The sequence below is a fragment of the Pogona vitticeps genome, chromosome 5 (assembly GCF_051106095.1).
Source record: "Pogona vitticeps strain Pit_001003342236 chromosome 5, PviZW2.1, whole genome shotgun sequence".
Lineage (NCBI taxonomy): Eukaryota > Metazoa > Chordata > Lepidosauria > Squamata > Agamidae > Pogona > Pogona vitticeps.
In genome coordinates, this window is record NC_135787.1 from 180,863,826 (window position 1) to 180,879,928 (window position 16,103).

General features: G+C 39.6%; 1 protein-coding gene across 31 annotated transcripts in view; it reads right to left on the reverse strand.

Moving 5' to 3' along the window:
- Window positions 1–16,103, reverse strand: part of MICAL3 (microtubule associated monooxygenase, calponin and LIM domain containing 3) — a 267,041-nt gene that overhangs the window by 80,580 nt on the left and 170,358 nt on the right. For all 31 annotated transcript variants that reach the window (XR_013536785.1, XR_013536784.1, XR_013536782.1 and 28 more), the window contains one exon: window positions 12,995–13,082. Coding sequence is in view for 27 of the 31 variants with exons in the window: in XM_078376343.1 (XP_078232469.1) it covers window positions 12,995–13,082 (88 nt within the window). In the remaining 4 variants the exon portion in view is untranslated. The remainder of the gene's footprint in view (window positions 1–12,994; window positions 13,083–16,103) is intronic.

Consider the following 16,103-nt stretch of genomic DNA (forward strand, 5'->3'; position numbering starts at 1 on the left):
TGGCTATGATCCTGCTTTTGATTTCATGTGTTCCTATATATTAAGGAAGCAACAGGACTTGCTTTATGAGCTATTTTTCTCTAATAAGTGATAGGGACGGATGAAACAGCACTAAGGATCCAAAATGGTTTCTTCAGTGCGCTAAAAGCAAGCAGTACTGCTCAAACTGCACAGAATCTGAGGCATCTGTGTGGGGATGGACTAGTTAGCTTAGTTGACTGGAGAAAGAGCAAACATGGCTACAAATTAAACAAATACACACGTACTCAAGCACCGGCCTCCACTTTTTGCATAAGAATGCCAGCAGGACTGAGGGAAATTTAAAACTGATTATATCATTTAAGGGCCAGCACCAAATGTTAGGCATCAAAATTTTTCACTTTTTACAAGCCCGATGTTCACTTTCTCAGTGCTTATGCCAAGCATAAGAAAATTGGCCAAGTCTTCTTTAAGTGGAAGTCTACTTCTGGTTTAAAGTAATTTTCTATGGCTGAATGAAGTCAGCTGTCAAGATTTTAAAATCTTATTTCAAATTCCTAGGTGTTATCTTACAATTTTTTGGAACCCAGATGATATTCATGCGCATGGTACTTTTAATACTTCACTCCATCCTTCTCTGCTTCCTCACAAGCCAGCTAACACCTGTTTCCAAACAATAAGAGGAACACTAAAGACTTTACATGGTTGGTTGCTAAGCAACTACTCAAACAGGCCCCCTGAGCTCTCCTCCTTTGGCCTATTGCTTCTGACACTGAGACATTTATCTCTGTAAGGTGGGAGAACAACATGGTGTATTTTAATTACACTTTTGAAAATGTGATTTGGCTGCTAATCATCCTGAGTCCCATTAAGGGAGGGGAGAGGGGGTTAAAATTGATTAAAAGAAAATATACCTGTGAATTACAGAAGGTTATCCTCTGTCCAAAAAAATCTTGTTCCTGAGAAACAGCAGAAAATTTCTTGGAAAAGCTAAATAAAAATACAAGCCTCAGGAGTCAAAGCACCCGTGGCTGGTCAGGTCATTCTAGCACTTGAAGGAGAATCCTACAAATGACTATCGTCTCTCTTGACAGTAAAAATGTGACTACAGTGGTGCCTCGCTTGACAAGGATAATTCGTTCCATTCAAATCGCTGTTAAGTGAAACCCTCGTCAAACGAAATTAAAAAACCCATTGAAATGCATTGAAAACCGGTTCAATGCGTTCTAATGGGCAAAATACCTGCTCGTTTTGTGATGATCCTCCATAGGGCGGCCATTTTCCGGTGCCTATAAAGCAAGGAATCCATCCTAAAGCACAGCGGGTGGCCATTTTAGAGCCGCCGATCAGCTGTTTTAAAATTGTCATCTAGCGAAAAATTGGTTCCCGAGGCAGGGGACCAATCATTGTTAAGCAAATTTTCCTCATAGGAACATCGTTTTGCGATCGTAAAGCAGTTTTGTCGTTTAACGAGGTAATCATTAAGCGAGGCACCACTGTATAATCAATTAAATAAACTGAATTGCAAACAATTTCTTGCCCTTTCATGACTTCAAAACCTAAAGTCTTGAGGCACCTGCCTCATTGTGTTGAATGCTGAATGGCAAGGCTTCCCCTGCATGGATATAAAAGGTAAAGAAGGTGTTGGTTTACAGATAGAAATACAAGTTGGGGTCAACAATCCTAGAAAAAAATTGTGGGAGTATTATCAAATAAATAAGCACATAAACAAGAAGGGACGTTTTAGCAATTTCACTCATGCTATAAAATTCTCATTGCCATAATGTTCACTAGGCTCCCACACTCTTGACCTTCTGGTACTATCCAAAACATTGCTTAATTCAGCTGCTTTTTCAGAGGGAATGAAGGAAATATGCGCTAAGCTGCCAATTTGAATTATGTCTGTTTTATAGTTCTATTTTTGTTTTTATTTGCCTGGGTCCAACCAAGTGATTTCATATAACTGATTTCAGCAGCACAGCTGGAAGGAGCAGAGTTTCCCCTTCTTCCTACAAACCCTTACTCACTTCCAAAATAGGTTCTTGTGAGGAAGGAAAGATTATGGAGCCTCTTTTCAGAACCCAGGGGGCTTCAGGAGTGAAGGGAAGAAAGTGCCACTGCGCAGTGGCATCCAGTAGTATGGCACTAGAAATAAGCCATTGTATTTAGCTGGGATTCTCTATGTGCATTTGATATTCCCTTTGCAAGCCCTTTGAATGTTGCTAAAATAGCATAGCATAGGCACTCAAAAAATAAAGCACATAATATACTTCTTTTTTGATTGCACACAATCAGTCACAGGTAAATTCTACACTTTTGTATGAAGATAAATACTTCATTGCGATGACTGGACGAGAATGTAGCACTGGGATTTCACATGTTGAGGCAGCAGAATGAGATGACTCGACAGGAAAGACACTGTCATGCTGGAAATTCCCTAATGGTTAATAAATGGATAATTTATCCTAATAGTGCCAGATCCTCCCATGCTATATTATGCATTTAAAGGGTTGCAATTTAGGGGTGTCTTCAATCCAGCCCACAAGACTAGATTTTTCCAAATACTCAGGGACAAAAGAGGGAGAAAAGGGAAGAAGAGGAAAGGCAGTAGAAAAAGTTAACTATTTTAATTGGTTGTTTAATGCAATTGTTGCATTTCAAATCCTTCTAAATGCATTCTCATTATCAGGAACAAACTACAAATGCTGCCAATATTAAGATATGTCAAAACCATGTAAAAGTCTTGTAATCATGTTTTATCATTATAAGGTCAAAGCTGACTGTTGGATAGCTTACTGGTTTAGGTATCTAGCTGCAGAGCCAGCAGCTGGGAGTTCAATTCCCCATTATGCTTCCTTGACAGGGACTGGACTCTGCAGTTCTAAGATTGTATTTTTATATTAATGTTGTATCTTAAAATGAGCTAATAAATTAGGCCCAAATATAAGTTTCTTTTCATACAGCTAGGTTTGATTGAACTCGGAAGCACCTTAACTCAATGCAAGCAAGATGTTGTCAAGATAAATTGTGATAATCTGATTAGTTTGCATACAGGTTGCAGAATCTGATTGCTAGCGTACAGAATTTGGTTTTTTGCCTAGTGTAAAGAATAGCAAAATTCCCTTGTTTAAGTTTTCCTAAGCATCTCCTGTTTCACTGTCCCCAAAATTTCTGACTATGAGAGCTTTGATATTTTCCAGTTAACATTGTTATAAAAAAAAAGTTAGTGAGATAATGGCTTCAATATTTGTACGTACATATGTATATATTGTTTGTGTATGTGTGCAGGTATGTACAAGTATACATATATTGTACAAATGTGTGTTCAAATGTCAGTCTCTCCCTTATGAGTTTGTTGTCTTGGCCTTCAGAGTCCAATAACATTCTCTCCACAAGCTTGACTGATACTAGCCATGGGATTTTCAGGGGGGTTTTCACTACAGCTACCAGAATTCATCAGGAATCGCTTCTAGAATTCTGATAGTTTGACCCCAAAATTCCCAGTTTTGGAAACAGGCATGTATCCTGAAACTGCTGTGAATGCTAGATGGGAAAATTTCTGCTGGATTCTGGTAGCTGCATGGAAGAAAATTAACAAATGCCATGCATAATTCATACCTAACTGTGTAGACAGGAGACCACCCAGATTCTGCAGGGTCTTGTATTTCTACATTCCTATGGAATGATGCTGATTCCAGATCTGGTAGCCAATAACCTGCTGCCCCACACTGTCTGGCTTAGAGTGGTAGAGGACCCTACAGTCTAACACACAGGAAGGTATGTAAACAATGTGATCCCACTGTGCATATAGTTAAGCTTGACTAGTTCTGCTGAGGATCACATAGTAGTTCATCGACATCGATGGTGTCTTTCAGGTGCCACGCCAACTGTGTACTATGTGTCTCAATTGGAATGCCACATCCTCAACAATAAGCATAAGCTTTAACCTATTTTGCTATTCCTATGAGTGTTCTGAGAGCATTTGTTCTATATTACTATTAATTACCGAGTTACTAAATGATACATCAGAAGAAAGGTTCCTGACTTTATTGTAACCTCGTTTGGTACCTTGACACAAATGTCAATAGCTTCATGACAGCAAAACTCACTTTAGAACCAGAAATGTCTTAAAGAGTGCAATATACACAAGACCTCCAAATATGTTACTTACTGTTCTTATAGTATTTAATGAAGGTCTCTTCACAACAGGGGATCCCATGTCTGCTTCATTTACCATATTTGCCGGCGTATAAGATGACTTTTTTTGCCCTTAAAAACATGCCTCCAAGTGGGGGGGGTAGTCTTATACGCTGGGTGCAAGAGTGGGTATATCCACGCTCCCTTGACAGGCAGCCCGCACAGGCATGGAACTCCCCGCACTCTCGGCCACGGACTCCCCAGCGCGGATGGGAAAGACAAGGCTGCCGGGGTCTCCAGCTACCGTCTTCAGGATTCCCCCTGCACCCGCCGAGAGAAGACGGCCGGAAGTGTGTAGGCCGATCCGCGAACGCAGGCCGAGCCATCCGGGAAGGGTGTCCCTGATGCTCCTCCCCACCCCTGGGCCTGCTGCCGAAACCAATGCAAGCCTCCTGAGGTTGCTCAGGCGCCCCTCCCAGCTTCCAAGCCCTCGTTGGGTGAATCTCTGGCTGCTGTGACTGAGGGTGGAGGATCTTATAAAAAGCGGGCTCGCCCTGTCAGTCTGTTCCGCTGCCACCTATCCGCATCCTTTAAGACTTTCCCCCCCACCTCAGGTAAGCCCTACCATCGCTTGGGCCCCAATCCACGACACGCCTCGCTATGGGGGGAGGGAGGTAAAAGGCAGAGGGAGGGGGTAGTCTTATACGGCGAGTATATAACAAACTCTATATTTTGAGTGGAAATGTTGGGGTCGTCTTATACTCCCATTTGTCTTATACACCGGCAAATACGGTAATTAATTTGCAAATATGCAAGGAAAAACAACTACGTCTCTTACTGTCTTAAATGTTAGGTAAGCCAAATTTCTTTCTTTTATTTAATAAATATACTGGGAGACAAAGATATAAAGGAGACTTGAACAGAGAAAGTATTTTATATATTATTTCTGAAATGTTAGATGTTGATTTTAAATTATGTTCCCAATCTGGCTGCAATCAGAGGAAACCTGAGAACAAAAAACCCTGGGGGATACTACTTTAAGGCATATTGAGATTCTACAGACATTAGGGGACCACAAATTGGAAATGCAGGTATTGAATTATGATAAGTAAATCCATGCCTTGCCAGATCTTACTCTGAAGCCTGTTTATCATAACACTAGCCAATACTGAACTTCAGTCTAATGGGCCAACTGCAGAACCTCTCTTGAAAGTCATTATACCCTAGGTCTTCAGGCATATATCACAAAAGATAAATCAAGAAGTACAAAAGAAAAACTCAGAAACCTGAAGATTGTTTGGAATTTATTCCCTTTTTCAAAGTGAGAGGTAACATTTGCACAAAGTGTTCAGAGCGAGAAGAGTTACAGAATATTAACACGCACACGCACACGCACACGCACACGCAGGCTATACCACCACAATAAGAGCAAAAAACACAAGGCAAAGTAAGATGCAACATCTCAAGTTGGAGATGTGAGGCTTTTTGGAGCACAATTCCCATTCTTCCCTGAGCTATGACATACATGTCAAGGGGGCTACTTTATCTCCAATTCTGCATGTCAGAACCAAACGTGCCTAAAATACAAGCACACCGGGTTAATGGTTGTGAGGAGAAAAGACACCCCTCCCAGTTTTTTCAATATTTAATGCATTTTCATAGCAACACACAAGTAATATGGCATATTCTTTATGAAAATGTCCAAAATGACTCACATCACCCTCTAAGAAATGTATATACATACAAGTAACAAAGCAAGGTACTATAATCTATAAAGTCTGAAAAGAGATAGAAGGCAAAAAGAAAGTCCATTTATTTCTCCCAGCAAAGAGTGCTCTCAACAGGATTTTATGGTGGGTTCACAATAATCCAATAAATTTTGCATGTCTCTTTCTCCATTCAAGAATTTGCATCAAATCTTAAGCGATGTTCATATTCTTAGAAAGGGGGCCTTAATTTTCTCCAGTATATCTTCTACGTCCCTCAGCCAGAGATGGGGAATATATGGCCTCCAGATATTGACAGCTTGTAAATCTTATCGTATTGACTAATGGTTGATGGGAGGTGTAATCCAAGAACGTCGGGGGGGGGGGATACATGTTACACATCCTTGTCCTTGATGTTCCATATTCTGACTCTTCATTTCTACCACTCTGTTAATGTATCTTGTGATATGACGGTTAATTCCATTCATATCAATACCACCATAAAAACCTGGTAAGAACATTGAAGGGGAGTATGATGGGGTTTAGGAACAGTCTCTCAAGATAGCTTCCAAGCTAAGCTGTGGAAGGGACCCAACCCTCACTCACCCAACATACATGCACTATAATCAATCTTACAGATAGACATCATTACGTTTCATCAGTAATTTTCATCTTTTCAGAGTAATCCCATACATTACAGCAGTCCATGCACAAGCCATTAAAGATGCACGTGCATGGGGACACTCTACATAGGGCATGTAATGTATTCCGAGCAGCATACTACCAGAGTTTGTTACATATAAATATGCCCCACTGTTTGGCATAGATTATCAATACTTAATTCTTTATTTATTCTTTCTTCATTTATTATTTGTTTTATTACTCTATGTGTTACAGATTATTTGTAAAATCCTTGTGTTTTTATTGTATATACTTTTATTGGAAGCCGCCCAGAGTGGTCGACCAGACCAGATGGGTGGGATATGAATGAAATAAAATAAATAAATAAATAAATAAATAGAGCCAATCCTTCAGATGTGCTATTGAAACAGCTCAAAGCCCCCTTTGAAGCAGAAGCACCCTGGCAGTCTCTCAGTGCCTGCTTTAACATATAAAATGCCTCCAAACCTCTCTAAAGTACAAGGCCTCTTTGGGGCTCACTTTGCTCACAATATAACATGATGCCTGGAATCTCACCATTTAGGGTAAGATTGCCAGAAACATGTTTAAATATAACTTCCATTTTCAGAGTTCACAGGACACGTTTCGATTAACTTGCAAAATCAGGGAAATGATGGCTGGCTTATATTGGGGGGGGGATTGTTTTAATGTGACCAGTTTAACACTATCACACAGATCACTATTTTATTTTAAGTAATTAATGAAAATAATGAAAATAGAATAGTGATCTTTGTGATAGTGTTATTAAACTGGTTACCTGAAAACATTCCCCTTATAATTAATTTAGTTTCTACTCCACCTCTCTTGTTATAGAGGGATTCAAGGCATATTTTGCATAAAACAGGGCTGTAATTCTCCAATCTTGCTTTGATTATGCAAAATATAGAAGCTCATAGGAAATATGCATCCCTCTAGGTGCTGCTGGACTGAAAGTCCCAACATCTCATATTTATCTATACTGGCTGATGAGAATGAAGTCCAATAAAAACTAGAGAGTCACACATTCTCACCCTATTCCAGACCTCCAAAAGTCTCAAAGGTAAAAAGAATGTTCTCCATCAATTTTTTTCCCTTTGGTCAACTCAGTGAGCGACCTTCTCTTTAAATACAGCAACCAATGGAAGCTTAGTGAAAGCCAAGTGAGAAGTTCACACTGAATTTTGGGAAAATGTAGTTAGCAAGATCCCAGATCAACTACATTTTAACATCACTGTGGAGAAGATCTAATACAGCAATGGCATGTATAAAATATATAATAGCTACAATTATCAATTAAATGTAATATGCTGGATAAATATTCTCATTGTGAACAACGTATATAGTTTCAGACGGTTATATGCAATGCAATGTAAAAATGGTAATGTGTTATTTCCCCTTTTTTCTTTTACTTTGTACAACCCCTGAAGAAGACCATAAATTCAGACCAAAATATATTGGGCAATTTTATATTAAAATTACGTGTGACCCATTTTCTTTCATCCTAAGAATGCAGTTTCTATTTCAGAACCAGATATGCTGGATGTACCTGTTGCTTTTGTTTCTTAGTTCACTAGTGGATCTATTTCTATCACAGAAAGTATTAATTTTACATTCAAGCCTTGCAACTACACTTTTGTATCACAATGACAGCTATGGAACCATCACTTAAGGAGCTAATTGAAGCAGAGACCTAGTTTATCCTATTTTATAGTCTGTGGATTTAACACCACATATACACACAAATCCATTTGCCCAAAGAAAAATAAAACTACTCTCATAATATGACTTGTTGAGACTAAGGAAGTTATACCACTCTTTAAAATTTATATTAAAAGAAGTCATATTGTACCTTGGACACTGGACCTATCTATATACAACTATATTTCACTAACTAGGTATTTTCCAGAAAAGCATTAGTCTGTTTCAGCATGCTGGCAAAATTACAGTGGAGAAAAAAAGAAAAAAATTTTTTATGGCACTTTAAAAACTTCAAGATTTCTTTCAGTATATGCTTTTATGGATAAAAACTTAATGTATCTGAAGAAATGAATTTTATTCCACGAAAGCTCACACTGAAATAAATCTGTCACTCTGAAGCACCATAATACAGTATATTGCTTTTTTCTTCCTATCCTTTCCCCTCTTTAATTTTGCCAATATATTATTTTTGTTACTATTTAGTTGATTTGAGTGAAAATTCATTTTTTACACAAATAGGAAGTGCTCTGTTGCTCAAAGGGAGAAAGATAAAATCACTGATCTGCCTCCTTACATTGAAGATCAGAAATTGCCAGAGAATAAAAAAAGTGAACAGAAAAATCTCATCAGGCTCCTCTAATCACTTTTCAAGAAAAGCACTCACACATTCTCTTCCCATATTTTAAAAATAAACGAACAGAGTCAAAGCAAATTCAGCCTGCATTCTACTAAACTGGGTGTGTATTCCTACCAACAATGCTCATTTAAGTACAGGAAGAGACAACAGAAATCCCATAAAACAACATTCTGCCTCACATGCATTTTGTATACTGTCCTGGACCACTAGTCTCCATTATGAGCTTAGCTATGGCCCTATTCAAGCTTTAATGGGTCCAGCATGATTTCCTCCCCCAAACACACACACACACAGTTTGATAACAGTTACAGGAGGGCAATTGGCTCCATCCCTTCCATCATTACTTTCTCCATGAGTGGCAATGCAACTAAACAGGAGAGGTCTCTGGTTATGTCTGGGTTGCACTTGCAAACAACAGCTCTGGAAAATCTAGATCCTTGCTCATATGTAGAGCCTACACATGTTCAGGAACCTCATCACTCCACATTTGTTGTCACTTGTATGGAGAAAGTAACAACAGAGGGAGTGGGGTTACCCTTGTTGACAAAACCAAAACCAAACCAAACCAAACCCACACGCACACGCACGCACGCACACACACACAAAACAACCCCACCTGAATACAGTTTATGAGTCCAATGGTCTATTAGTCTGAGAAGGAACATTTAATCTTTCCAGCAATCCAGGGGTCTTTATTCACCATCTATGTCTGTGTCTTGTCTCAGCTGTCTCATAACCAAATAAGTAACTTAAGTTCTTTGAGAATATACAGTATTGTTCAGGAAGAGTTAGACCATTAAGAGATGCTACTTAACTGCTCTTCCTCAAAAAGGCATATCGGTACAATACTGTTTCCAGGGGAGCTTGTTTTTGTGACTGTGATTTCTTGAATTATGGGTGTGGCATTTCAGGGCTCTAGCTGATGAAGAATGGCCATGATTTCAATTGGCAATTAGTAACGGAAGCCCAACTATAAATCTTTTAAGGGCAAGAGACTGTTCCAAGCCCCATTAGACTCACGGCAAGAGTAACATATTCAAAAACATTTTACAGATATTTAGAACAAGCAGCAGCTGTGTATTTAAAAACATGTATTCAAAAAAAACACTCACTGTAAAACATTCCAAAAATACAAGAACACTACAGCTATTACAGGACAGAACCATTGAAAAGCATGAGGTTTATCCCCCCACCACACACATATATATATTGGCAACAACAGCAACTGTGTTCCACAGGCAAATCCAGAGATTGCTCCACACAACATTCCCAGAGAGACAGTACAAGGAAAGGCTTAATACACTATCTGCAACAAGCATGGCAGATTTTAAAGATAAAAAGCATCAGTCACAGCTTTCATCACCCTTTGACCAGCAGAAAGGGTTGTACCTTTTACAGTTTGTAAGTAGCTCCTTGTGATAGCAGCAACATCAAGAGCTACTCACTTAAAGTACCCATATGTAGCAAACTCCCTTTTGGCAAATCAAAGGTATCTATTTAAGAGGCAGCAAGGCCTACTCTAATGGCTAAATACTGAGATTGGTGCATTTTTTAAACAGAATATATAGTTCTCTGGGCAATCACAGAACACCTTTGATGTAAGTAAGAGTCACACATGCCAGAAAGGCTATTATACTGTACTATCACCCACAAAAGTGCTTACTATTCCCTGACTATTAACGTAATGGCTGAATATAGGAACTTTCCTGTCTAAATGTGCAAACAAGCAGGGGAGAGAAAGGCATAAAATGCCACAGTGGGCAAGCAAACACCAGTTGCGCATTTGCTTGAAACACACGAAACAAGCAGTGCAATACGTAACATGCGCTCACCCATCCCAAATCAACCAGGAGTCAACTTGGAATGGGCAGTGGGAAGTGCAGATTTTTCTTTGTTCCAAGACTGCACTTCTGTTGCCTTCAAATGCAGAAAACTGCACTTCAGTATTTCTGTCAGTACAATCACATTTTATTAAAAATAATTTTTTTCTTTCTCTTTTTATTCACTATTGCTCTGCAAATCATGAAACACCAGTATCAACATGGAAAATTCTGTCTCTGTCATCAAGGTAATTCAAAGTCTGCATAAGAATCTGCAACCCTTTAAAAAAAGGCTGGTTTTAGTCTGAAAATCTTTATACTGGGTTTGAAAAATCCCAGGAAGTCTGCTTAGGATCCCAACGCTCTGAACTAGAATGTAGGAACTCAAATATTTTCTCAGCTCTAAATATGTAAAATATAAATGTTGGCTTCTGCTTTTTTTGAAATGTTTTCCAGTAATGTTTTTAATTATCATTATAATTCATATAGATTCCATAACTAATGCATGCTACAGTTATTGCTATGACTTATTTTTGTAAAGGGATCATGGCTACAAACTCAAATAAATGCACACATACATACTGGCAAAAATATATCTGAGTCTACATCTTAAATTATGAATATTTGAAAGAATGCCAAAAAGCTTCCTTTTGTAAAGAATGCATCTATTTTCTCTACCATTGCATTTATTACTGACCCTGTGTAAATTCAAGTACTCAACAGAGAGACATAAAATACTAAGATGTGTACTTCTTGCCCTGACCAGCAGAGAACAGGAACTAAAAGGTAGATGGCTAACAGGAAATACAGGCCAGGATTTATTTAAATTAAATAGATGGTAACAAGGAAAAAAGTGTATGAAAAATGTGAATTTGAACTCTGCTATTTTAAATCACACCTTTTTGCATCTACTTGCAAGCAAGATGTACACGTTGTCACAGTCCCATTACAGAAGCAGAGGCCTAACATCCTAATATAAACTTTGTAAACAACCATTTCCAATCTTTGTTGAAGTGATTCAGTTAGTGTTAAATGTAACCTTCGCTAGCATTACAATAACTGACATGCCAGGCTTAATAAGGGGAAGCCTTTGTGTCTGCCTGTAGTTGGTATCTATAACCATATAGAAGACACTTCATCTTTAAAGCAAAATATCTCCTGTTTGATAGTTGCAAGAAGCAACATTTTTCAATTAAAAAACCTTGGGCCTTTTAAAACATTTCCTCAGAGAAATGAAATCTCTCATTTTGCTCCTGGCTGGAAGATGTCATACAAATGCAGTACTCAGCAAGGGGGAAAACCTGGAGGAAAGTATTTTTCTAAACTGTTTAAATAACTAATGGAAAAACAACAATTCAGATTCCTTCACAAAAGTATGAACGCCTATATTTTATCCAAAACATTTAAATAAACCAGTTTGTTCTGCCGTATTCCAGGACTAGGACTATGCCCTTTCAAGTTCCATTGAAGGTGGATTGTCAAGAGGCAAAGAGAAAAGCCGAGTCCAAAAAAGAAGAAGAATAAATTTGTGGCACATAAAGATCTCTCTCATATATATCAAGTTTAAGATCAGTTACAATGCCCTCGACAGCTAACAGCTTGCTTGACAGCGATCTTCCACAATTACTGACAGAAAAAAGGCTGTATTTTGGCAAAGAATACCACAACTTGCCAAAACCAAAAACACCCAGAGTTAAAAGCTATGGATTTCCTTAGCTGCATACAAGACACGAAGGAATCCATAGCAACAACGTTTGAAGGCATCAATGACATTTTCATGCTTTGCTGTTCAGATACCACATGAGAGAGAAACGGTTGATACAACAAGTCAAGAGTTCAGGTGAACACAGAAATTCAGTTTAACTGATTATTTCAAACAATAATAATGTGGCATTAATGTATTTATCTGAAGACGACATTATTAATTAGCTGGATTCATACCGGGGGAAACACTGAACTGAGTGTCTGTGCTTCCCTGTACGAAAACAACATTCAGAATGGTAGTTGTCAAAATCATTTTGAAGATCTCCAGTGCCCTAACAACAAACCAAGGATTGTTTTTCTCTCCCAGCTTACCAGCCCCATATCTCTTTTGTCCATGTTATAATCGCCGCATCAGTATCCCAGTGCTGATAAAAACTCTCCCAGTATCTGCACAAGAACCTCCGACTGGACATAGAGGAAGGGGACCCCAAAAGCCATCAACTGGCACATAAAAAAGGAGTCCAAAGGATTTTGGGCTATGTGCTGCCCAACAGAAGAGACTGTGCCTTGCAGGAGCTGGCTTGCCACCCTAACTCTGTCAAAGATGCGGAGGGAATACTGTGTCACCCTGCCAAACAAGGAAGCAGAGCTACCTGGAGTCCGCTCTGATGATGATGAGATGGAGTTTGCACGTCCTGCACCATCAGCCGCCATGGTTTCCTGCTGGGTCCCTTTATTATCCTGAGGTGAGGGGGAAACAGGATAAGGAAATGTGTCATTTTAATTTTTTATAACTCAAAACAAGCATATGCAATTGAATAGACCATTCTCAGTCCAGTATTGACAGGTTACCCACCTGTAATTGCAGTTCTTCGAGTGGATCTCTGTGATTAACAGAGGCCACAAAGAAGAACATCACCAACAACAACTATGTATTTCTTCAACAAAACAAAACAAAAAAAGAGCCATGTATGGGCTATGCCTGTGGCAGGAAACCCATCCTGCCTGTTGACAGCCACAATCCCTTTGGGATGATGTGTCAGTTGCCAAGTGCTAGTGACGGGACTGGATCTAGAAGCAGGCAGAACCAAAAATGGGTCGGTCATTTCCTCCCCCCTTCACTTTTCCATTTCCTTACTCCTTCTCTTCCTGCCAGTAGACCACTGTGAGAAAGACAGATCACACAACTGCATACTTCCTGGCAGATTCTGGAAGTCAGCCAAAGATTGCCCATCCTAACTTTAGGCCTGGGGAACAGACACAGTAATCCCAACTTCACCAGTCGCCACTCCCTTCAAGTACAGCCTTAATGCATTTATTACACCTTAGGTCAATGAAAAAAGGCAAGGCATAAGACATAAGACATAAGACATAAGAAATTTATTTGTCATTGCGCTCACAAGTGGGTGCAACGAAATGAGGTGCTCTTCCCCAAGGTAAAACTGGACAACACTACAAAAAAAGTTAAAATATACACAACTTTCACCATCCAAATATAGATACCCCGTTTTCTCTCAGCAATTGAAATCCACCAAAAACCTATGGCCCCACATTTAAACTCAATACTGCACTTGGGTAAAAACTGTTCTTGAATCTGCTTGTCCTTGCTTTCAATACCCTGAATCTCCTTCCTGATGGTAATAGTTTAAAGAGCTGATATCCCGGATGAGAGGAGTCTTTCAGTATGTTAGATATCTTCCTCTTACATCTGTTCTTATACAATTCTTCCAAAGAGGGGAGTGAACAGCCAATGATGTTTTGGGCCATCTTAATCACCCTTTGAATTGCCTTTTTCTCTGCCACTGTGCAGCTCGTGAACCATACACAGAGACAGTAGGATAATATGCTCTCAATCGAACTCCGATAGAAGGTGATTAACAAACTCTCAGTCAATTGTTGCTTTCTAAGAATCCTTAGAAAATACAACCGTTGTTGTGCCTTCCTGATTAACGCAGCGGTGTTTGCACTCCAAGTCAGGTCATTTGTTATGATAGTCCCAAGAAACTTACATTCAACCACCTGTTCCACACAAACTCCATCTATATACAGTGGCTGAATGTCTGCTCTTTTTTTCCTATAGTCCACTGATGTTACCTGTCTGTCATGGGTTTGGAGGGAAAGTTCCATCCTATGGGGAGTGGAAGGCGGGACATCAGGAGGAGGGGCTGTACTGTATAAATATGTGATGCCTGTGTGGAAAGTTTATGAGATGCAGAGAGACACTGGGTTGTGACGAAGCAGCAGCTGGGAAGAAGAAGCTGTTGTGGAGTCTGTGTGTCAGACAGGGTACTACTGTGTGTCAGAGTACCAACCTGATAGGTTCAGGTGTCTGTTGGTTAGCCAGAACTGATAGGTTCAGGGTCTGTGCTTCAAGTTAAGGGTTCTGTGTGAACCAAACTGTATGCATGTATGAATGAGAATAAGCCACGTTACTTTATCCTATTCACCTGATTGTTTATTTATCCCTGTGTGTTGTGTTTAAATAAACCTTATTCTTTTTATTGTTTAAAAATCCATCCCTGGTCTGTGTGACTTCTTACAGGGAATGGTTGGTGGCAGCTTAGTGTAACTGTGTGACATATCCCAGTAGGTCTGGGTTTGTCACATTGATTGTTACATACAGCACTGATGTTACCTGTCTGTCATGGGTTTGGAGGGAAAGTTCCATCCTATGGGGAGTGGAAGGCGGGACATCAGGAGGAGGGGCTGTACTGTATAAATATGTGATGCCTGTGTGGTGAGGGACACACTGAGGAGAGATGCTGAGAGACACTGGGATGTGACGAAGCAGCAGCTGGGAAGAAGAAGCTGTTGTGGGAGTCTGTGTGTCAGACAGGGTACTACTGTGTGTCAGAGTACCAACCTGATAGGTTCAGGTGTCTGTTGGTTAGCCAGAACTGATAGGTTCAGGGTCTGTGCTTCAAGTTAAGGGTTCTGTGTGAACCAAACTGTGTGTATGTATGAGTGAGAATAAGCCACGTTACTTTATCCTATTCACCTGATTGTTTATTTTTCCCTGTGTGTATTTAAAATAAACCTTATTTTTTTTATTGTTTAAAAATCCATCCCTGGTCTGTGTGACTTCTTACAGGGAATGGTTGGTGGCAGCTTAGTGTAACTGTGTGACATATCCCAGTAGGTCTGGGTTTGTCACATTGATTGGTGACAATCAATGTGACAAACCCAGACCTACTGGGATCTGCCACACTTTCATTAAGCTGCCACCAACCATTCCCTTTAAGAAGTCACACAGACCAGGGATGGATTTTTAAACAATAAAAAGAATAAGGTTTATTTTAAATACACACAGGGAAAAATAAACAATCAGGTGAATAAAATAAAGTAACGTGGCTTATTCTCACTCATACAAACATACAGTTTGGTTCACCCAGAACCCTTAACTTGAAGCACAGACCCTGAACCTATCAGTTCTGGCTAACCAACAGACACCTGAACCTATCAGGTTGGTACTCTGACACACAGTAGTACCCTGTCTGACACACAGACTCCCACAACAGCTTCTTCTTCCCAGCTGCTGCTTCGTCACTTCCCAGTGTCTCCCAGCATCTCACAGCATCTCCTTCTTCACCACACAGGCATCACATATTTATACAGTACAGCCCCTCCTCCTGATGTCCCGCCTTCCACTCCCCATAGGATGGAACTTTCCCTCCAAACCCATGACAGATAAATAAATAAATACTAGAGGCAAATACTATTGAACGTAACAGCATAAAATCAAGCAACAAGAGTTCAGAAGTA